Genomic DNA, 24605 nt, shown 5'->3' with positions numbered 1-24605 from the left:
TTTCTGGATTTAGGAAATACTTGAACTTTCATTAAAACAAAATGAAAAAGATGGGTATGTGTAGTTGATTATTTGCAATGTTTGTACGCTAGGTTTGCGGGGAAAAAAAACAATCTCAGAAACGTCTCAATTAAATATGGTGTCAAATGGAAAAGAGGCATAGAGAGGCATAGAGGCAGCAGAACGGCAATGGCAGACAGAGACAGCGCGTTACCGTAAAGCAAAAATACAGTAACTACAAGAAAACTAAAAGGTATGGAGATGACACCCATGTATGTGCCCTTTTAAGACAACATGAGTTAAAGGGACACACTGGCTCACCGTTTACGCAATTTAGGGGTGTAGAATCATAAATAATGTTTTTATAGATGATTGCTGTAAAAAAAAATCATCAAAATGTCACGTAATTAGCAAAAAATGATTACAAAACACCAAAGCGATAAAAGGCCAACGTATACGTGTTTCCAGCTGTTGCAACTGTCAAATCTTCGTGACATTTTCGCACAATGTTGCAAGTAGACTGGTGCTTTGTTTATAGCAACGTTTTACTATGACGCAGCATAAGGATCCAGTCTATCCATGTATTATAAACAACCAGCATAAATATATGGAGCAGGCAAATCCTTCGACGATGGAGGTAGACCTTCGTGCTTCGACGTACATGTACATCCAAAGATCGTCACGAAGAACACAAAGAAATTAACAGAGAATATGATGGGACAGTGACAAGTCAACAAAGCATTCCTGGCCCCAATAAACTAGGCCTACTACCGCATAGCCATGATGCAGTTTGGAATGCGATCGTGGCGTTACATGCTCCCGACGTGCTAGGACCCAATTTCATAATGCCTGTATAGTGGCACAAAAATTTGCTTAGCACAAAATAGTATTGCATAGCAGAAATTAATTACCAGCCAAATTTAAATTAAGTTTAAAAACTTGTGGCTGGTGCCCAACTAAATTTTTAAATAGTAAAGAATTTTTGTAATCAGTATTTTCTGCTAAACAGATGAAACTAAAGATTTTTTATCTCGGGGGGGAAGGGAATCTTGAGGGATTCAAAACGTCCTTGTGGTAATGTATTTTGAAACGTAAGCGTAGCTACAAATCTTGAAACGTAAGCCTAGCTTGACTCAGGATTCAAAGCGTACCTTTTGTTTATAGCGTAACTGGAACCTAAATGTATCTTGGATTATATTTATAAGCGTAACAGAGTGGCTGCGTAGCTTGGACGTTAGCATATCTTGGAACGTAAGCGTAGCTGGGTATTTTGGAACGTAAACGTAGCTGCGTATGGAACGTAAGCTTAACTTGACTCAGGGTTGAATGCGTACCTTTTGTTATTATAGCGTACCTTGAAGGAACGTAAGTAAAACTTGGAATGTAAGCGTAGCTGAGTAGCTGTGTAGCTTAGAACGTAAACATAGCTGTGTATGGAACGTAAGCGTATATTGACTCGGGGTTGAAAACGTACCTTTTGTAATTATAGCGTAACTTGAAGGAACGTGAGCAAAAATTGGAATGTAAGCGTAGCTTGGAACCTAAGCATATCTTGGAAGGTAAGCGTAGCTGGGTATCTTGGAGCGTAAACGTAGCTGCGTATGGAATGTAAGCGTAGCTGAGTAGCTGTGTAGCTTAGAACGTAAACATAGCTGTGTATGGAACGTAAGCGTATATTGACTCAGGATTGTAAGCGTACCTTTTGTAATTATAGCGTAACTTGAAGGAACGTGAGCAAAAATTGGAATGTAAGCGTAGCTTGGAACCTAAGCATATCTTGGAAGGTAGGCGTAGCTGGGTATCTTGGAGCGTAAACGTAGCTGCGTATGGATCGTAAGCGTAGCTTGAGTGGGCTTGAAAACGTACCTTTTAATATTATAGCGTCGTAACTTGAAGGAACGTAAGCAAAACTTGGAATGTAAGCGTAGCTTGGAACGTAAGCATATCTTGGAAGGTAAGCGTAGCTTGGTATCTTGGAACGGAAACGTAGCTGTGCGCAAGGAACGTAAGCGTAGCTTGACTCGGGGTTGAAAACGTACGCGTTGATATTATAGCGTAACTTGAAAGAAAGTAAGCGTAGCTGAGTAGCCGCGTAGCTTGAAACGTAACCAAATAATACCTCAACAATCTCAAAAATAACACTTCATTCACAGAATTAAAAAATTATGGTTTTTTTTGGACAAAACTATGCTTTGAGGGAATTTTGTTTGATCATTATTTTTGTTTCAACCTTTTATACAAAATTCATATTCACCTGTTCTTTTTATGATCGGGGCTCCGTTTTTTTTTAATCCTTTTTTTTTCTTCTTCATAAAACATTTTTTAAGCTACTCACACAATAACACTGTCAATGTAACAAAATGCGGTATTCCTACGTTTTGACATCATCATTCTTTTTTAATTACGTGAAAACTCCTAACAAAAAGAAATTAAGACCCATGAAACAAAACAGAGCATACATTGGACTGTCGCGATCATAAGAAATAACGGAATCGACACGAGGTGTACCGACTGACAAACCCACGATGACAAACATGTACTTTGATGTCTGGCTCCCAACCCCTCCCAAGCTCCAGGCGAGACCCGCAAGCTGGGAGTTCATAGCGCCCGGGATTACACCTCCAGCCCCCCCACGAGACACGGCATGTGCGGTGCGTGATATGCCCCAAGGCTTACGTTCCGATTGCTCCCATGCCGAGGCGCTGTAAAACACGCTTCCGTTGCACGGACTCTCTGAATGAGAATCTTACGTTCCTTTTTCATAATTATTTACAGTTTTTACCCGCAATCTGTATATATAGTCTCTTTTATCAAATTAATATTCATGAATAATTGTAACAAAATATAAAAAAATTTGGTTTAGTAATTTATTTTTACTTTATTTTTATACGGCTGGAAGTCACGTGGGTTATCCAAACCAAAAAAGTGGTTCAGATAACCCATGTGACCTTCGTTTTTGTAAAATGTGTTAAAGCGGCCAAATTTGATGGTTTCTTTTAGCAACTATTCAACTACTCTTCATTCCTGGAAGACCTATAGAATCATGTTTTAGTGTATTTTGTAGCCTAAATAGCCCAAACGAAGCTTGTGTCCCTTTAACACAAGAAAGGGGAACATTCTCACCCCCCCCCCCCCTACTTGAGTTTCATGATAAAGGTTGTCAAAGACATGGGGAACATGGGGAGGGGGGACACGTCCCTTCCACCTTTCAAAAGGGGGGTAGAAATCCGTCAACGATGGAGCATTCGTGTGAGAAGCCTTTACGGCGTGCAGTCCGGGCCTGCTTAAGGGCCGGGCAAATTTGCATTTTAGATGCTCTGTGGTGCAATCTTGGCCCAATTTTGAGGGGGGGGGGGACATTTGATATAGTGTCCCCCACCCTTCATTCTTTGCCCCCTGGATTAATGCCCATGGCGGGATACAGGGTTTGGTCTTACACAGTGCAATACCTGAATACTTGGGCTTCATGATAAAGGTGGTCAAAAAGATGGGGGGACATTTGATATTATGTCCCCCCCCCCCATATCCCCCCGATTGATGCCCATGTTTCTGGCATCACTTCCCTGCAATTATTCAAGTTTGCATTGAAGTCGTCTGTGGCTGCCTTATAGAGTTAGCTGTGACACTCAAAGAAAGGATCAAGACAAAGGTTACAGAGCTATTCTAAAACATGCCTGATCTATTTCTTATATGCTAAGAGAAAGCATGTAGTATTGTTTGCTGTGATGTTGTGATGTGATAAACTTTGCAGTTCTTTACCCTACTTAGTTGCAAGAGTCACATGGTATTGCAAAAAAATTGCAGACATTGTTATGAGAAAGCCCTGTCATTTCCTGCTTATATCCCTCCCCATGTAATGTAGTGCGGGAGGGATCTACAAGAGAAACCTAACATTTTCACTTTATTGCCACTAATTAACTAACCTGTCTTCAGGATTGCGAAATCTCTGGAAGAAAGGAATATCAAAGTTCATCGTGTCTGATTTGAATTGGCTCATTCCAGCACCAATCAGGGACCTGAAATGAAGTAAAAACTGCATAATGTTAATTGCACACAAAGTGCATGGGAGATTTTTTTTAAGGCTTATGTAGTGATGTTGTAAACATTGAAGTTATAAAGAATTGATTGACAAAGAGTAAAGTCACCCAAGCTGGTCTGTGCAAGCAGGCCAGCCACGAGGCAGTCTTGAGACAGCTGCTAAATACATGTATGTAAGACTAGTGTCCTCCGCACCTTTATCAGCAGGGACCCAGAACTCACCCTATAGCCATGCGCTCTACATGTATACTACATTGGCGACAAAGATAAAATTCCAAGTTTTAGAGTTTCCAACCAAATTGAGGTGTCTTAATGTATAGTGTTAATAGAGAGGTTTCGCAGAGTTGCGGATACGAATACGCATACAGATATCGAACCGTACGCAATCGCGTCAAGTGAGCTGTGTAGTTTTGTTACGCAAAATTCTAACGAATACCCTCAACTTGAGGCTCAAGAGGGCGCTATTAACCAAATGGCTGCACCACAGATATAAAGAAGGTTCTTTATGTCTGTAAAGAAGGTTCTAATATTTTTTTTTCTTTTCTGCAAAATATTTTGTTTAACTTTGGGGATAGCTCTACTCTATGTCGACATTCTCGGTTCTGCTGAATTTGTTGACGCCAAAATCAACATACCTGTACTTGTATCAACATTCTTGACTCTGTGGAATTTGTTGATGCCAAAATTAAAACCAAATTTCATGGAGCAAGTAATTCAGTTTCTTCCCAGACTTTTATATAACATTGTGTCGTTATTGAGCAGTGTTGTAGTCAAGACCAGGCAGTCCGAGACCAAGACCAAGACCAAGAGTCCAAGAGTCCAAGACCAAGACCAGACAGTCTGAGGCCAAGCCCAAGGCCGTCTGAGTCCAAGACCTAGACCAGACAGTCTGAGGCCAAGCCCAAGGCCGTCTGAGTCCAAGACCTAGACCAGACAGCCTGAGGCCAAGCCCAAGGCCGTCTGAGTCCAAGACCAAGACCAGACAGTCTGAAGCCAAGCCCAAGGCCGTCTGAGTCCAAGACCTAGACCAGACAGTCTGAGGCCAAGCCAAAGGCCGTCTGAGTCCAAGACCAAGACCAGACAGTCTGAGGCCAAGCCAAAGGCTGTCTGAGTCCAAGACCTAGACCAGACAGTCCGAGGCCAAGCCCAAGGCCGTCTGAGTCCAAGACCTAGACCAGACAGTCTGAGGCCAAGCCCAAGGCCGTCTGAGTCCAAGACCAAGACCAGACAGTCTGAGGCCAAGCCCAAGGCCGTCTGAGTCCAAGACCAAGACCAGACAGTCTGAGGCCAAGCCCAAGGCCGTCTGAGTCCAAGACCTAGACCAGACAGTCTGAGGCCAAGCCCAAGGCCGTCTGAGTCCAAGACCTAGACCAGACAGTCTGAGGCCAAGCCCAAGGCCGTCTGAGTCCAAGACCAAGACCAGACAGTCTGAGGCCAAGCCCAAGGCCGTCTGAGACCAAGACCTAGACCAGACAGTCTGAGGCCAAGCCCAAGGCCGTCTGAGTCCAAGACCAAGACCAGACAGTCTGAGGCCAAGCCCAAGGCCGTCTGAGTCCAAGACCTAGACCAGACAGTCTGAAGCCAAGCCCAAGGCCGTCTGAGACCAAGACCTAGCCCAACAGTCTGCGACCAAGACCATCTTTGAATGGTCATCCATATCTTGCAGTTAGGACTATTGATAATTTGTTGACCCTTTTCTCATCATTATTCATTAACGTTGCTTTAAGTTCAGTACTTGACGAACATTGGAGGACACCTGTAGCTGAAAATAAAATAAAATTCCTCAACAATGCATTTTATTTGCTCATAAGTGTGAAGCAGGGATAAAGATCTTGTACAAAAATGGTATGTCAAGCATAGGATTAGAGATTCCAGGAACTGAATGTTTGGAAAAAGTATAAGAACCTACATGTACCCTACAGTTACAAAGTACAAGAACCCAAGTACATTTTTGTTGTTGAGAAAATAACATAAAGTAAGGAATACATAATGTATTTCGAGAAGTTATGGAAAAAGATGTCACTTTTTTCCCCCCAAAATAGAGAAGCATTCTTCCTGCATGGAGACATTTGAACCAAACCAGATTTTCGGCAACGTCTCAAAAATGCTACAACCTTTTGTGTTCAACTTTTCACCAGTTAGTTTGATTCTTATAACGGGCACGGTTCTATGAAGAGATAAATAAATATATAAACTAGAACAGCGAAGCTGCCATGGCGAGCTGCCGATCACCAGATTGAAAGAAAAACCAATCATTTGATCAACTGATGGTCAAAGGGGTGGAGACGTTGACAAGTATGAAGTAATGACCATTTAAGGTTTTCATTGCTTTAGCTCATTTACCTGGAGCTAGTGATCTTTGAGTTTTATCTTTTCATATTATATACATAAGCACTCTTCAGTGATGCACTCTGAGTTTTATCGTTTCATATGCATCTTTATGTAAAAATTAATATTTGATTTAGGTTTCAAGTCAGTACATCATGGAAATAAGGAGTTATGCCTATTCAATTTGTTGATAGTTTTAGCTCATTCAACTGAAACCAGTGATCAAGTCTCTTCATATAAATGTACATTTAAGAAGCAATATTTGACTTAAGTTTCAAGTCAGAACATCATTGCAATAAGGAGTGATGACCATTCAAGGTTTTCATTGTTTCAGCTCATTCAACTGGAACCAGTGATGCACAAAGAGAGGTTAATCTTTTCTTATGAATCTATATGTAAAAAGCAATATAGTTTGAAGTCAGTTTATGTTTTAGCTCATTCAACTGAAACCTGTGATTAATTCGTTGAGTTTTATCTTTTCATATAAATCTACTTGTAAGAAGCAATTTTTGACTTAAGTTTCAAGTCAGTACATCATTGCAATAAGGAGTTATGACCATTTAATGTTTTTCATTGTTTTAGCCCATTCAACTGAAACCAGTGATAATTCTTTGAGCTTTATCTCTTTTCATATGAATCTACATGTAAGAAGCAATATTTGACTTATGTTTCAAGTCAGTACATCGTTGCAATAATGAGTTTTGACCATTTAATGTTTTTCATTGTTTTAACTCATTCAACTGAAACCTTTGATTTATTTTTTTAGTTATCTCTGTTCATATGAATCTACAGAAGAGGCAATATTTGACTTAAGTTTTATGTCAGTACATCATTGCAATCAGGATTTTTTGTTATTATTGTTTCAGCTCATTCAACTGGAACCAGTGACAGAGAGTTTGAATTTTGTTTTAACAAACTATTTCTTGAGTTTGTTTCTTTTGAGCTGTGATGCGCTGTGCTAGGGAAAGGCCACGCCGTTCCGGAGGTCGACAACCGCTCCTAGGAAGGTCGGAGACTGGGTTGGTTGGATTGGTATAAAACAGGATTTTTCTTTGTTTATAATGAAGCCTACGGCCCTCGTCACCTCGCAGGTGGTCTGCTGTTTCCTCTTCCGACCTGCCGACAATCAGCCAGTCGTCCAGGTACATATAGATCATGATACAGTATTCTGACGATGCAGATAGGCTGTGATTGATCGTGTGACTTTTGTAACTTTTTAAACATAAAATCGGGAAAGTTCAGAAATTGACACAGTCCAGATTTTTAGGGTCTTCAAAACTCAGAAACCTGGACTGTCCCGGGAACAGGGATGCCAGTGGCTCTTTCCTTTAGAGCCTGAACATTTTTTTGAAGGAAAAGGGGTCACTGCCCCCCCCCTCCCTCAGACCCAAAAAACTAAAAACAACATTACAGCATTTTTTTATAAAACAAAGAAAAAGGAAACTCTGACCCCCCCCCCCACCTTGCAATAAAAGTCAGGCAAAGTCAAATTTTGGTCTTGAATATTCCATTTTTATTTGTCACAAGTTTTAGGCAATTTCAAAAAATGTCAAAACAAATATTGAGATTTTTTTTTCTTCTCCATTTTGGACGATCTTACCCTCTAACTTCTGCCGATAAAAAAAAATTTTTTGGGGTCAACAACCATTATTTTTATGTGTTCGTAATGTGAGGATCGGTTGCAATAAACAATTTTCGAACGGTGTCAGCAACGCACATTATTGGGAGGGTCCAACAACTTACTGCCAACTCGCTTGGTGCCGTCAACTTGCCGTCAACTCCTCCAAAATAAATTTAATATCCACAAAAGATGCATAAAACTACAAAGTATAAGCTTAAAGAGAATTTGAAAAGTTTTAGGATGAATTTCGATTATAAGGATTTTTTTTTTCTTGTTTGTGAAAAAAATATCTCTAAGCTACAAAGCCGTCGGTCGCCATCTTGCATTTTCACATTTTCAAAATTGACAATAGAAGGCACTTTCCTGCATTTGGAATAGTCTTGCCCCAAGGCGTGAATGATTTAGTACTGCATGTGTAGTATGTACTGCACTTTATGTTAGTAGATCACTTAGGCTTTGGGTCAAGACTAGTTCATACCTGCCACCTGCCTAGTGGTTGAGTTGACAGTGAGTTGACGGCACATATTATTTTATATATTTTCTCTGGCCAGATGAATAAAGGGGCGCCGGAAATATGTTTTAAATAAAATATATTTCCTCCAGCCAGATGAAATACGGAGCTCCGGAAATCTTTTTTCAAAAATTATATATTCTCCGGCCAGATGAAAAACGGAACGCCGGAAATCTGCTTTCAATAAAATACATTTTTTTCCGGCCAGATGAAATACGGAGCGCAGGAAAAGTTTATTTCCTTTTTTTCCCTTTTTTTTTTCCCCGACCAGATGAAACATACATGTAGAGCGCCGGAAAAAAATCGGGGAATACTTGAAAAAGCTGGAATTCCGGCAAAAGCCGGAAAACTGGCATCCCTGGCGGAAAAAACGGGACAGTTCTGTGAAGGCATGTCACCCTTTGGCAAACCATGGTGATCTGATTCTGGATCGGATACGAGGGACTCCAAAAGGGTGCAGGCTAATTCCCGGCGGGGATGGTGCCAGTGTAAGACCGTCCATCCTGCCCTGCAACACACATGTAAGCTCGTGAGCGGTAGGCGCGTGATTGTGGCTATGAGGGGAGGCTGGTGCACAGCTAACCAAGCACGGGAGGCCGCCCTGAGGAAAGCCGGGGGTTGTTCTAAAACCCCCTCAACCCCCTCGACCCACGACCCTCCGACGTCCGCCCTGTGTTCGAAGTTCGAAGAATGTCCCAATTCCGAATTCATAAAATGTCGCTTTACGGCCGAGTAAGAATTAAGTCCCCGATTTAGAATTCACAGTGTGTGATCCGTGACGCAACTTCCTTCCACGACTAGGCTTGACTTCAAGTCTGAGACTGTTGTTATATTTATCTGCATCAGCCACACAGAATGGGAGACTTTCCAACGCTAGGTGGCAGCAGACATACCGGGTAAATTTCCATTGTTTACGTAGTTCTGAACATGCGCATAATTCTGAGAACAATGGATTTACCTGGTAAGTCTGCTGCCCTCTATCGTCCCAGAAAGTCTCCCATTGGGAGTATTTACTCTCCGCTTCCGTACGAGACAAGTGCACACCGATTGGGAACCCCAAACACGTCCGTGTGGCCATTCGGTCGGTCGGGTCTACAACCTTGATCTCCGCTTAGAGCAACTAGTGTACCATAGTACACAGGACGGGAGTGATCGGCCGGAAATGGGTCCGTCTCCATGGTCTGATCATCACGTAATGAGTTGGCCGTAATCGTACTCGGGCGGTAAATGCAGGTTCCCAGTTGGGTTAATAATTTAGGATACACGTGGAAATGCCGCGGTTATTTATATGTACATCGTAATTGCCACAGGCCCGATCTCGGCAGCCAATCACGCGAAGTTTGCTTCGTGCATACTACGTGTCTCGTACGCTGTGTTGTTGTGATCTGCGAGGCATGGTAGTCGATGTCAGCAAACAAAATTGTGTGCGTGATTGGCTGAGGTTGTGAACTGTGGCAATTTCGGTGTACAGAAAAAAAGATCGCACAAAAGTCGATGGTCGAGGGGGGTCGTGGGTCGTGGGTCGTGGGGGTCGAGGGGGTTTTAGAACAACCCGAAAGCCGGGGACACAGCCGGGGACACATGTGGTACATGTATGCACGTGAAAAGCAAGCGAGTGCGACCCAGTGAAAAAAGCAATTGTACAAATTTTACGAAGTGGACAAAGTCTTACCCCATGTGAATCATTGGTCCTTCTGGTCCAACCGGCAAGCCACTTGCAACAGCACAAATGCAGGAAACAAACTTCACGGCAAGTGTTTTCACATTGAAGATATGTCTCACAAGTGTGCCATTCAGAAAGCCAATCAACTCTGGTAAACCTGAACCTGCAGCAGAGGGTCTTAAGATCTGTAAGTTGTATGAAAATAAATGAAAACATATCTGCACGATTATTACTTTTAAAATTAGGAACAATTCTTGTCATAAAACATTTTCTAGGAAGCAAGGTCAAATTGGGTTACAATTGCATCAAAGCTAAACAAATGTCTGAAAGATTAAATTATAAAAAACTGTGTGGATATTCTGAAATGAATTTTTGAAATTCCAAACTTGAGAATTATTGTTAGTTGATCCATAACGTCATCATCAAAATACCATTGCTAATTTCTCATCGTACATATGTTAATATGTTAACTCGAGACACGAGTGAACTGGCCTATGGGGAGTAAAGGTAAACTTCCATGCAGTTGAAACCTGCTGTAAATATGTTTGGTGGAATGGTTGAGTCCTCCACACAGCCACTGACCAAATACTCAATCAACACGAGCAGGAACGAGGATGCCCGAATCCCAAGGCAAGATCGATCTTACGCTTGGAGTCTTCCATTCTGGCTCGGACCTTGTCTGTGAAGACTCCCTTGGGGGCCGAGGCTGCCCCATCGGCCACTGGCTTGTCCTTGATGGAATCAAAGATCGATGGGACTGAAAAAAAATTTCAAAGTCTGCCTGAGGGACATGGTAGTAAGCCGTCTCGCGGGATTTCACTGGTTTCCACTTGGTGGCCTCGGCAATAGCTGTCATTTCATCGGTGCAAACTGGGGCATGGTTGGAAAGGTTGCTTGCCTTGGTTCATCTGGAGCTGTTCGCCTCTTGAAGGAATGGCGGGCAGGGGCTGCATCAATATCCACCTCAGTCGGAAAGTTGAGCACCCTAATCATGTTCCGCTGGACAAGTCTCAGCTGGGTTTCAAAATTAGAAAGTCTGTGCATATCCAGTGTCCTCAGACCCAAAAGAATCATCAGAGGAACCCCCCTTTTCCAGTGGATCGGAGCGAGTTACCACGCTCGCCGCCCATGAAATATTGTGTGCAGTCACGCCGGCCCATGCAAGCTGCTACTTGCAGACTCGCGCGCACTCACGCGCAGGCAATTGGTCATGGGCAATTGATCACGGACTCGTGAAACCCAATGCCTGAACACGAGTCCGTGCAATGCTGCAATGTCTGAACGGTACTGCATGTCCACGTCTCCACCTGACAAGTCACGTGTGCGGTCATGCGAGTGTGGAATATGCTCTGCGAGGGCCGGGTACGCCAAGCCGTGAGGAGGGGGATGCCCTCCGGCTGCAGCGACCTCAAGGAAAAATCTATCCCATCTACACAGCACTAAAGCTCTTCATTATGTGGTTGGGCAAAACGGGTCAAGAGAGGGCACGGAGCGCTCCAGATTGGAGCCACCCCTAGCCCTACTTCTCCTAGTTATCGCCCCAGCACAAGCTTTCTTTGTCTTGCTGGGGCGTTTAGCCTTCGATTTGGTAGACCCACGCAACTGACCAAAGAAGGGGAACGGAAGTCTCCCCCTCCTTGAGGGTCCGCCACCCAACGCAGCCGACTGAGGCGGTGGGGGCCGGTTGAAGGGCTGCAATCACGGCACAGCCCTCCCAGGGCTCGTAATGTCCCGAGGGAACAACTCCTTACCCCGGCGACGCTTGCCCCTCTGGGAGCCCAGATGAGGACTCGTCAGAGCTTGACGGTGAATGTTGGGCGTGACGGTATTCCTCGGTCTACTGCCCCTTGTGCCAAGATCCGTCCATGTTGAATCTGAGGCCCTCTCGGAGGAAACCTGAGTGACTGGGAGCAATGGATAAACCCCGAAAAGGAGGGCGGGCCCTGTGAGTGGGGTATGCCAGGGGAATCCCAGGTACTCGGTTCCACATCACCAATCCTTCTCCCCATCTCAAGCACACCACAGCCTATAGCATGGGTGGGTGTCGGTCGGGTAGGATGGCCTCGCAAAAGCCCATCAGCGACCATCGTGGGGGAGCCCACGTGGCCGGCGAGGGCCGGGTACACTGAGCGGTGTTGAGGGGGATGCCCTCCGGCTTTAATGTCCCCGAGGCAGTGTCGAGAGAGAGCAGGGTGTGCTCCGGATTGGAGTTCCCTGCCTCTCTTGGTCGCTGCCCCGGCACTAGTTTTCTTGGACTTGCCGGTGCGCTTGACCTTAGATTGGGTGGACCCACAAACGCTGACCGAAGAGGGGGAGCGGGAAGGCTCCCTCCTTGGTCAGTGGGTCCCCCAGCCGACGCAGCTGACTGAGGCTGCGGGGGCCAGTCGAAGAGCTGCGAATCAGGCGACAGAGTGTCACCGGCGCAGCCCTCCGAGAGCTCAGACTGTCCCGGGGGAACGAACTTCCCCCCAGTACCGACAGTCGCAGCCCTCCCCAATTTCTTTGAGCTACTCATAATTAGACTCAATAAAGCAAACGATTTTTATTTTATCTTCTAAAACTGTTCGGAAAATGTTGTAGACAGATTTACAACAACCTAACCCACTCGCAGCTAAGAGAAAAGAGAACGACCAGCCATTACCTTAATGAAGAATGAGAGAATGATCTATTGCCATACGATGTTGATGTTGTGTATTGTAAATAAAAACAGATACATTACAACATTATCACATGATCAAAGTCCGACAATTTTCGAGGCATTTTCGGTGGCACCCTGGTGGTTGATATACACCACGACTGTAGCAGTGTCGGAGCGCACCAGCGTGGCTTGCCCCATTATCTGCGCCAGGAAGTGCCCAGCATTTCCAGGGTTGAGAGATGTTCCTGGCCCCACACCCCTGCTATCTGGCGAGGGTGAAGGGTCGCCCCCAGTTGTACAGAGACGCATCGGTGACGATGGTCAAGGATGGACGGGGTGGACAGAACGATTGCTCGATCTTGGTGAAGTTGGCCATCCACCAACCAAAGTGGGGGATCAGCCAAGGTGTTGCCATGGTCAGAGGACAGTGCCTACAAGAGCACGGCCACTCTACAGGAGTCTTTGACCGACTTCCTTTCTTTCAATGCATACTATTTTGTTCAAGTTTAGTGTGTGGCTCGAAACCAATTTGGCAGGTAACGGTTTTTGACCCTGCATATATACGTATGTTTGGAACGTAAATATTTTTGTATTAACCTATAAAATTCATCTTCAAAGAAACTTGATTCCTTTGAGATGGCGCTGGAGTTCGCAAATTTCTTTATTGTAATGCCATCTAATAAATCTTCCGATTCTGTCAAAATAAACACATATTAATTGGTTGATTCTGTGGATCGGACTTCTGTCATTTGAGGGTTACACCGCTTTCTTAATGAAATAATTGCCGCGGCAACAGTGTTGCCATGGTCAGAGGACGGTGCATATACAAGAGCACGGCCACTCTACAAAGTCTTTGACCGACTGACTTTCTTTCAATGTATACTATTTTGTTCAAGTATATGTGCAGCTCGAAAACAATTTGACAGCTAAGTTTTTACCCTGCCTTAACTGAAATACAATTTTATTTACCTAAATGATTCCGTTGCTGCTAACATTTTGCTGTGACGCATGTGGTTGTATTGTTACAAATACCTTTGTGTTGTACATGTAGCCTAACTGATCAATCTAACATAATTTTGAAAGAATATTGCAGGCTTGAACAAATTTGACGCTGGTCTATTTTTCCTCTTGGCAGTTTCTACTTTTTAGACCCAAAACTTATTTTCATATAGCATAAATAATTATTTAAAAAATAATCCGACATATCTGTGTGTTTTTTATTCAACCTACATGTATGTGAATGCCTCGTGCCTAAAGCTAAATTTGTGATGTTTTTTTTTACCGCTCCTCTGTATCCGTAAGCTCTAAGAAGGATAATTCAAACATTACCCGGTAGTATTTTTTTCGCCAAACAGTGGACGTTCCTCAGAAGAAAAAAAATATATTGATAAACCAGGAAACCTTCAATGAAACTCGTTAGAAAATTAAATTAATTATTAATTAAAATTTCATCTTTAATCAGGGCCATTGTGGGACTGCCAGCACCCGAAGCCGCCAGTGGCTGTGGATGCTAGGTGGTAGACTGGGCTTGCAACGTGACGCCATCAACACAGCCTACCGAGGATTCAGACTGTCCCGAGGAGGTGTATTTGCCTCTCAAAACGCTTAATAATATACACAAACTGATATCTTTTAATAATATCTTTGTTAAATCTCTCAACACAATTTTGGGAGACGCTCTAGGATAAATTGAATAGCTATAAAAACACGTCTTACCCGACCTACCGCTACAATAAAGATAGCCTGGTACGCAACAGGGCATAATGGGGCGGCCAATAGAGGGCCCTCTTTTATTCTTTAGTGATAGTACTTGCCGGTATAGGGAAATATGCAAAAATAGTATTGTTCTCTACAGGTAAGTATGAGTGAAGTAGACACATTTAAGTAGGATTTGAAACTTTGCATGGTGGAAGTAAGATATAGAAAAGTTTGCGGTAACACCATGTAATAACAATCTCTCAATGAGTTGGGGTGGTTCTGAAAAGAACTGTTGGATTAACTCGACGTTTCGATCAGTATTCTCCAGAAGACGATCAGAGCATACTGATCGAAACGTCGAGTTAATCCAACGGTTCTTTTCAGAACCACCCCAACTCATTGAGAGATTGTTATTACATGGTGTTACCGCAAACTTTTCTATATCTAGACACATTTATTTATTTATTTATTTTGTTTTTAAATTTATTTGTTTATTTATTTATTTGTGAAGAATAACGCGGGGTCTTTTGCTCTGCCAGTGGGCTAGTGTTGTTGTGGCCTGGGAGATCAGCAGAGCACTGTGTTGAGAGGCCAGCTTGGGATTCTGTAGACAATGTTTAGGATCAGATTTGTTGATGGATTGAGGTTGGAGGGGGGTTAAGTGGCTTAGCAGTGTCGTTGGCAGGTCTCCACTGTTGGTTTAATCTGTCTTTAATCAGTCAGTTTCCTTTGTGATTTATAACTTGATATTTAAAATAAATCAATGTTAGTACAAATGTACAGTATATGGATTTATCTCTAGCATAAATTTAAATTATTTGAATCTTACCACAACTATAGCACTTCCAAAGAAGACTAATGAAAGACTGATGCTCACTGCCCATAGCCATGCAACTGCTTTACCGGAATGCTGCAAAAAATAATAAGGTTAGTTAGTTTATGGTTTCATGCTTTACTTGAAAACAAGAAAAAATTTGGGGAATTGCATTCTGAGTTTAGGCTTAAATTGTTAAAGATACTCAAATCACACAAAATAAAAATTAATCAAACATTCTTTTCGTAAAAGCACAAATGTTTTGGCTGACTGGAACATTCTTTGAAAAGTTCACCCCTCTAAAGGCCCTGCCACACCTTTGGACGTTTTAGTAAGCGTATGCTGACAAATTTCTCCAAAACGCTGGCATACGATTAGCCCTGCCGTCGATTTCACAAAGAGTTAGGACTCGTCTTATCTCGAGTTAGGACGAGTAACTCGTCCTAATTTAGGATTAATCTTAAGGTCTGCATGCTACAGTGCAGGGTTGGGACTCGTCCTTAGTCCTAAGATTAGTCCTAAGTTAGGAAGAGTTTTGTGAAATCGACGGATGGCGGCCTTTCACTTTCGTTATACTACAGTGACGTCCTGGTTATCAGGGTCCATTTCTGGGGCGGAAAATTTTCAAAGCTTCATAACTCAAATCTTACCTGCAAGAAAGCACTAATTTCAACAGATTCACACTCCATGGCAGCATATATTTTTCTGCGGTGGGTTTTGATCGTCATATATTCTTCAAAAATCCATCATTTTCATGAAATAATGTAGCTCCCAACGTTAAGGAAGTGTGTATGCAAGACGCACGACGCGCAAATATTGCGTTGCGTTTGCGTGTTAACGCTGTGCAGTCAAGATAATGGTGACCAAGAATTCATGCGTCTTGCATCATGCGTCTTGCACGCAAATGTATATGCGTACGCACGGCAACAGACAACATTGTGAGAAATTTTTTAACGTTGGGAGCTGCATTATTTCACAAAAATGACGGATTTGTGAGGAATATATGAGGACCAAAACCCACCTCAGAAAAATGTATGCCGCCATGGAATGTGAATCTGTTGAAATTAGTGGCTTGTTGCAAGTAAGATTTGAGTTATGAAGCTTTGAAAATTTTCCGCCCCAGAAACAGGCCTTAATAGTTAAGACTCTGTATCTGTGTACAGAGGAAGAGTCCTACACAATTGTATATAGGGCTAGAATACGATGAACTATTGCTTGATTTTTCAATTTTGAGCGTATACAAAGCATATGCATATATAACGAGTTGGACGTATACATTTGTACATATAACGTTTCCATACCATTTAGCCAACGGATACTTAGTGTGTTGCCGGCATTCACAACTTATGCCCAACGATAGTCTAACTTATGCACAGCATGCGAAGCATATCGCCGACGATCACGTGTCGTACCCTTTTTAAAGGCTGCAGCTCGACGATTCAAATTACCCCCCCCCCCCCCCACAGAAGTGTGGATGGGGTCTACGAACGAATACTTACCGGTAGAGTTGAATTACTAATTTGCATATTCCCTACGCCGCCAGGCAATATTGCCAAGACTTTACACACAAAAGCGCCCTCCACCGTCGACCAACAATGCCCCACGACATGCTTGCTTTGAAGTCGTCCTCTTTTCTATGAGCCCTACAAAATGTAAGAACCGAGTATGTAAGGAAGGAGGGAGGGATACTCTACCGGTAAGTATTCGTTCGTCGACCCCATCCACACTTCCGTGGGGGGAGTTTACTTCACTATACTTACCAGTAGAGTCAAATTACTAATTCGCAAAGACTTGCACTGAGGAAAGGCGGTGGGTATACGCGGTGCTACTGCATGTCTCCAGGGGGCGTAGGACCCAGGCGCGTTCCAAATTTCAGAGAACGCCTCACAAACCCTAGGCCTGATTTTGGTCAATGCCCGAACGTTTGGAGGTTTCGTCTCCATGGGTGAACAAAGCGCAAGTATTGTTAGACTCTATTTTATTGGAAAATCACTTGATCCCTGACGAGGTGGAGCTTGTTCTGGCTTCACAGCTCGGCTGGCCGCCTGCAACACAACTCGACCTTCTCTTCCATCCACCTGCAGAATGTCATTCAGGTAGCAGTCGGAGAACATGGAAGGGTTCTTCCCGGAAGCCGCCCTTGTATATCCTATATGGGGACACCTTTAAAGAAAGTCCATGAGGAATACACCCCCGCATCTTGTGGGCATGAACCGGACCATCGGCCGCAGGCCACCCGCCCGACACCGAACGAATAGCCGTGACTATCAAACAAGCGATCGTATAATGGTGGAACCGTGGACACAAACAGTTGTTCGTGGCCGGTTCTGATTGACTTTGTGCCGTCGACGTACAACCTAGAGCCCATACAGGGCACCAAAGTCTGTCGACCACTACCGAACAAATATGTCTGGGGGTTCTAAAGAAAAAGAATCGGACTGAATCTTAACCAAGACCCCGCAGTAGGCATTAGGCGGACTCCTCGGGTTCCCCCCGGATGTGTCCAGCCAACACTGTAAGGTAGTGGAGTTCGCTTTGTCTGCAAGTGTAGCAACTGCCACCAAAAAGCCACCTTGATGGACAAGTGCAACAATGTGGCCCCACAATAGCGGTTCGAAGGGGGGTTTGGTTAGGACTGACAATACGCTAGTTAAAGAGGTCCAAGGATAGCACCACCTTGCACACAGGGGGACGGGTAACAAACATCCCCCTAGTCAGATGCCGAATTGCCTAGTTATCGGAAAACCGTCACACCATCGGCAAAACCCCTTGTAACCGCTGCGATGGCGACCAGCTTTCGGAAAAAGGGCCAGAGGAAATATCCGATTTTCTCTACAGATGTATTGGCGGGATGTATAGCTCGCCATCTACACCATTTAAAGAAATGGCGTAGTCAGCAATCATATACTCTCCGAGCGGAAGCCCTCCAGGATTGGGCGGCGACCTCCACAGCCCGTCTCGAGAGTCCAGCTGCTCTGAGGGATCCTCAGACAGCGCCCAGCAAGTCAGGTGCAGGGCCCCCAGAGCCGGATGCATCACTTTAGTATATAAGGTCAGGTCGCTTCGGGAGGACCATCGGCCTGTGCAGCCAAGGGAACCAGGGCTATGGTGGCCAGATTGGGGCAATCGAGAGAACCTTGCAGTGATCCTGCTCGGTCTCGGTCAGCACTTGCGGAATGAGGGAGATGGCGTAGGCGTTTACCGGCGGCCCGTCCCAGTGCATGGCCAGAGCGTCGATCTGCAAAGCCTCGGGGTCGGGACCCCTGGCACAGTAGATCGGCAGCTGATTGTTCGCCAGAGAGGCAAACAAGTCCACGTGAGGCGGGTCGATCAGCAGAAAGAGCGACTGGGCCACCCGGGGTGAAAGGACCACTCTGTTGGAATAATCCGACCCTGGGAGAGGGCGTCGGCTCTACCATTCTCCTTCCATTACAAACAATTACTCGCATCGAATGTATAAAAAACAAATCCTTGCCAAGGAGTGAAAGGGCAAGGAGGCGTTTACGGGCTCCCTCTGTCGGGAGGAAGAGGGCGTCCAAAATATTTTTGCGTCGGGTCAGAAATGACATCATGGAGACACGAGTGAACTGACCTAGGAGGAAGCGAACGCCAATGCCATACAATTAAAACCTGCCATGAGCATGTGGGATGGTTGAGTCCTCCTCGCAGCCACTGACTAAATATTTGATCAACAGGAGCAGGAACGAAGATGCCCGCATCCCGGGGCGGGCTGCGAGGTCAATCTTGTGCATAGAGTCCTCTATTTTGGCTTTGACCTTGTCCGTAAAAACTCCCTTGGGGGCTGAGGCTGCCCAATCGGCCACTAATTTGTCCTTGACGGAATCAGAGATCGATGGGACTGAGAAAAATTTCTCAAAGTCTGCCTGTGGAAAATGGTAATACGCAGTTTCACGCGATTTTAAAGGCTTCCATTTACTGGCCTCGGCGATAGCCAGTATGTCATCAGTCCAGGGGCATGGCCGGAAAAAAAAACTGGCTTCGGCTCGACTGGGGCCGTTCGTCTTTTAAAAGACTGGCGGGCAGGGACTGCCTCAGTGTTCCCCTCAGTTGGAAGGTTCAGGACCCTTATCATGTCCCTTTGGACCAGCCTAAGTTGGGTCACAAAATTGTAGAGCCTATGCATGTCAATTGTTTCCTCTGACCCCAATGAGTCATCTGAGGACTCCTCCTTTTCCAGAGGGTCAGCATAAGTCGCCAGGCTCGCCGCCCGTGAATGATCATGTGCAGTCACGCCCGCCTCGCCACGCGAGCTGCCACTTGCAAACTCGCGGGCGCCCACGCGCGGGCGGTCTATCAAAGCCTAACGGAACCCAACGGGTGGGCGCGAGTCCGTGTGCTGCTGCACGTCCGATCGGCACTGTATGCCCGCGACCCCACCTGACGAGTCACGTGAGCCGAGTGGAATATGCTCCGCTACGCGTAGCGGATTTCCACGTTAGGCATCCCCTGAGTTTGATTCAGCGAGTCCTCCCGACGGGTGGACGCTAATACTCGGTGATGAAGCGAAGGGACCTGAGAAACCGTCTGCGGTAGGCCGAGTTGGTTTCCGCGTAGCCATCCCTGGACTGCGCCGGGGTTGCGGGCTCGCCCGAGCCCGCTTGCCGCAATTTCCTTTTATCGAACCAGCTTTGGACTTCTTACCCCTGGTCGGTTTTGCCTCGCCCCACTGGTCGACGTCGGACTGAAGGACTAATACTACCCAGTGCCGGGCGGGCAGCATGCCATGGAGAGGACACTACCGTGCTCCCCGACATGTCCCGTGGGTCCGAGTCAGTGTTGGCAGTACCACCAACTCGGCCCCCGCTACAGAGGGCAACACGTTTCTCCATATCTCAATCAAAATACACTTCCGAACAACAAAAAACGGGCTCTAGGGAACTTTAAAAAACGGATGTAATCCAGTAAAAAAAACACTCTACTTCTTATCAGGAAAAATATCGTAAAACCTTGAAACTTAACACTTTATAATCGGAGCAGAAAAAACACGTCTACTCACGTCGGTGCTAAGAGAAAAGAGGAAGATAACATGGCGGCCAGATCGCGGGGCAGTATGGGATGAGAGAGGGCGCTATTATGTGTATATGTAAAACTCTTAGCAAATCAAACCTGTCGGTTAGGGAAAATGCGATATACCGTAATTTTTGGATTATAAACCGCGGTTTATATGTTGATTTTTACATTTTTTTGAACTCCTGCGGTTTATTCTCCGGGCGGCTTGTAAGCCGACGTATAAATATTTATTAATTTTGGTTTTTACCCATACACCGATGTGTGTTAGCACTGTATACTCGGTACTTTCCCGAGTCCTGTGAAAAAATATCACAGGCATGTTACTCGGGTGGGATTCGAACCCACGACCCTTGCAATTCTAGAGCAGTGTCTTAACTAGACTACCGAGGTTGCCCGGCAGCTAGAGGCAGTTCGAATCCTATGTTTTGGCAGCGGGTACCGCAACGATATAATAGATGTTAAATTTGCATCGGGGATAAAGAATATTAATTTTGGTTTTTACCCATACACCGATGTGTGTTAGCACTGTATACCCCCACCCCACAGTAGTGTGGGTGGGTCTACGAGCGAATACTTACCTGTAGAGCGAATACTACAATTGCATTGTTCCCTATGCCGGCAGGCAAATAGCTAAGAGTTTTACACACAATAGCGCCCTCAAGAGTCCCATCCCCAACGCCCTGTGACATGCGCAACACGTCGGCGTCCTCTTTTTCGTCAAGCGATACGCGCCTAAGTACTCAAGAACCACTCGTATAGTGGGGTAGGAGGGAGGGTGCTCTACAGGTAAGTATTCGCTCGTAGACCCACCCACACTACTGTGGGGTGGGGGTCTACTTCACTCTACTTACCTGTAGAGCGAATACTACAATTGCATAGACTCGCACCGAGTAGGCGGTGGGTATACGCAGGCTATCGTATGTCTACAGGGGCGTAGGACACGGGGCGTGCCTAAGAACCCCAAGGAGGGCCCTAGACTGCCCGCCGGTAAGCGGGCGCCAAGGGGCCAGAGACGGGCTACGCAACAGAGGGCCGGACCAGGGTTAACAGGTCGGTCCAAGCGCGTGGAACCGCGAGAACGACGCGCGCGGCCCTGGGGGCCCGCGAATCGTGCGCAAGACCTTAGGGGGGTATCGCCATTATGGGGTAAAAACATAATAGGTACACCTCGTTAAATGTCCAATGCACATAGGTAATATATAAATTATTACATGTATAAGAGAGGAAAGTGGACTCACCAGTTAGTGTTTCTGGGAAGCTTGACTGGCCGTCTTCAGCACTTCTCTCCCGGCTCTGCCGTCTGTCTGGAGGACATCCTTCAGGTAGAGGTCGCTGAAGGTGTTAGGACACTTCCAGCAGGCCGCCTTGGTGATATCTGCTAAGGGAACCCCTTTAAAGAAGGCCCAAGAGGCGGATACCCCCCTAACATCATGCGCCCGAACCGTATTCTCGGTCGCCGGCCAGCCGCCCGGCACGGAGCGGATGGCAGTCACGATCCATCGTGAGATGGTGCACTGTGACGCCGGCCGAAAGGGCGGTGTTGTCGTCACAAACAGCTTTTTATGGTCCGTACGAAGTGACTTCGTACGATTCAAGTACCACTTAAGTGCCCGGACGGGGCACCACAGTTTGTCCTTCGCCTCTGATGAAAAGGACTTGATGTCCGGGACAAAAATGTCCGGGGGCGTGAAGGAACTTGACTGGTTCTTTGTTAAAAAGCCGGTCGTGGGGACCAGGCGGACTCTGCCTGGTTCCCATCGGATATGTCCGGTCTCTACCGACAGGGCGTGCAGCTCACTGCGCCGTCGCGAAGTAGCGACGGCCAGGAGAAACGCCAACTTGACTGAGAGCTGTAGGAGTGTGGAGCAATCCATAGGCTCGTAAGGAGGCCCTGCCAAGGTTGACAGAACGTCAAACAGATCCCAAGACGGGACGAGTTTGCGTTCTGGGGGACGGGTGACAAACATCCCCTTGATCAACTGGCTAAGGGCCCCGTTGTCTGAGACGGTGGAACCGTCTGGGAATCCGGGGTGGATCGCGGCGACGGCTGATCTGTAATTTTTGACCGTACCAGTCGTCAGGCCGCTATCTAGGAGATACACCAGGAAGTCCCCCACCTCCCCTACAGAAGTATTGGTAGGATGGAGGGATTCCCGGCCACACCATTTAAAGAAATGGCGTAGTCGGCTGTTGTATACCTTCCTGGTGGAGGCCCGTCGTGACTGGGCTGCGATTGTTGCAGCCCGTTGCGAAAGGCCTGCTGAGCGGAGGGATCGCGTGACAGCACCCAGCACGTCAGGTGAAGATCCCCCGGAGCCGAATGGGCCATCCCCGAACTGGGCTGGTACAGGAGATCCGCTCGCCCTGGTAGGATCACCGGACGGTGGACCAGTAACCTGATGAGTCGTGGGAACCACGGTTGCCGGGGCCAGAACGGGGCTATGAGAAGGACCCGGCAATCCTCTTGCTCGATCTTGGTCAGAACCCGAGAGACGAGCGAGATGGGTGGGAATGCATAAGCCAGTAGGCCGTCCCACTCTACTGATAGAGCGTCGATCTTCCATGCGTTGGGGTCTGGGCCCCTTGCGCAGTAGATCGGCAACTGGTGGTTCGCATGGGAGGTGAACAGGTCCACGTGTGGTCGGTCGATCAAGTGGAAGAGCGACCGAGCCACCTGTGGGAGAAGGGACCACTCCGTGGGGGCAATCCAGCCCCTTGAGAGAGCGTCGGCTGTGACGTTCTCTACGCCCGGAATGTACACTGCTGATAGTGCTGTTCCCCGCTGTGTGCACCAGTGGATGAGGTCCCAGGCCAGTGCACACAGGCGACCCGACCGGGTGCCCCCCTGGTGATTGATGTAGGCCACGACTGTGGCGTTGTCGCATCTCACCAGAACCGCACGGTCCCTGACGTCCGACTGGAAATGCCGTAGTGCGTTGGAGACTGTCAACATTTCCAGGATATTGATGTGGGCCGATCGGTGTTCGGAACCCCACACGCCTGCGATTTGACGCGGGTGGAGGGTTGCCCCCCAGCCGAGGAGTGACGCGTCGGTCGTGACGGTCACCGACGGCGGGGGCGGACGAAAGGCCCGGCCCTGCGAGATGTTCGCATCGGCTAGCCACCAGCGAAGGTGGGGGACTAGCCAGGGCGTTGTCGGATGACGGATGGGCCTGTAAAAGGAGAGCAGGTGAAGTTGGATGGGCCTCATCCTCAACCTGCCGAAGTCCACCAAATCCACCATGCTGGCCATAAGGCCCAACAGTCTGAGCCAGGCCAGCGCTGGGGCCACCACTGCTGGGAGGAAGAGAGAAACGCACTGCCGAAGGTTCAGTAGGCGTTCCTCCGAAGGGCGGGCCAATCCCCTGCGCAGGTCGAGAGACGCACCCAGAAAGGTGGGAACCTGCGAGGGGATAAGGTGGGATTTCTCGGTATTGATTATAAATCCGAGGTCGGAGGTCAGGCGCCAGGTATATTGGAGCGCTGCCTCCGTCTCCTCCCGAGAAGGGCCCACGACCAGCCAGTCGTCCAGATATATAAATATCATGATGCCCCGCCTCCGCAGTGCCGCCCCGATTGTCTTTGCAATGCGGGTGAACACCCGCGGTGCGGTGGAGAGTCCGAATGGGAGCACCACAAATTCGTACAGGGTATCGTTGTATAGGAAACGTAGGAATTTGTGGTGCTCCGGCCTGACTGGGACGTGTAGGTATGCGTCCTTCAGGTCGATACTCGCCGCCCATGCGGGTGGCACTATGGAACTCAGTATAGTCCTGAGCGTCTCCATACGGAAACGCTTCGGACGGATGAACTTGTTGAGGGGTTTTAAGTTCAAAATCGGGCGCCACACGCCAGCCTCCTTCTTGGGAGTCAAAAAGAAGGTTGACATGAAGCCCGTCTGAGTCCCAGAACGGGGGACGATACGCACCGCCCCCTTGAGGAGGAGGGCGTTTATTTCCCCCTCGAGGGAGCGGCGCTTTGCTAAGTCGGACGGCACGGGTGTCGGCCGGCTGAGCATGTCCGACGGGGGGGTCCTCGTAAACTCGAGCGCGTAACCGCGGCCGATTGTTTCGAGGACCCACCGGTCGGAGGTCACTTGCCCCCAGGACCCCAGAAAGTTCCGGAGGCAGCCCCCCACGGGTCCGTCGGTGGGAGGCCGCTCGGAGTTTGTCAAGTCACTTGCGCCACGCCCCGGTATAACGGGGGGCGGGCGCTCGGAAACCACGACCCGACTGGGTGCGTGGTTGGCCAGGTTGAGTCTGT

At 46.9% G+C, this 24605-nt stretch overlaps 1 protein-coding gene across 2 annotated transcripts in view; it reads right to left on the bottom strand.

Moving 5' to 3' along the window:
- The window catches only part of LOC117289396 (chloride channel protein C-like), a 176917-nt gene that overhangs the window by 108344 nt on the left and 43968 nt on the right, over positions 1-24605 (bottom strand). Inside the window, exons 4-6 of one of the 2 annotated variants that reach the window (XM_033770501.1) lie at positions 15327-15407; positions 10171-10346; positions 3924-4016 (exon numbers count right to left, since the gene is read on the bottom strand). In XM_033770501.1, coding sequence (XP_033626392.1) covers positions 3924-4016; positions 10171-10346; positions 15327-15407 — 350 coding nt within the window. The remainder of the gene's footprint in view (positions 1-3923; positions 4017-10170; positions 10347-15326; positions 15408-24605) is intronic. The other variant, XM_033770502.1, reaches the window with a different exon arrangement.

The sequence above is a fragment of the Asterias rubens genome, chromosome 4 (assembly GCF_902459465.1).
Source record: "Asterias rubens chromosome 4, eAstRub1.3, whole genome shotgun sequence".
Lineage (NCBI taxonomy): Eukaryota > Metazoa > Echinodermata > Asteroidea > Forcipulatida > Asteriidae > Asterias > Asterias rubens.
The sequence above is the reverse complement of the archived record's forward strand: the minus strand, read 5'-3'. Positions and strand labels throughout refer to the sequence as shown.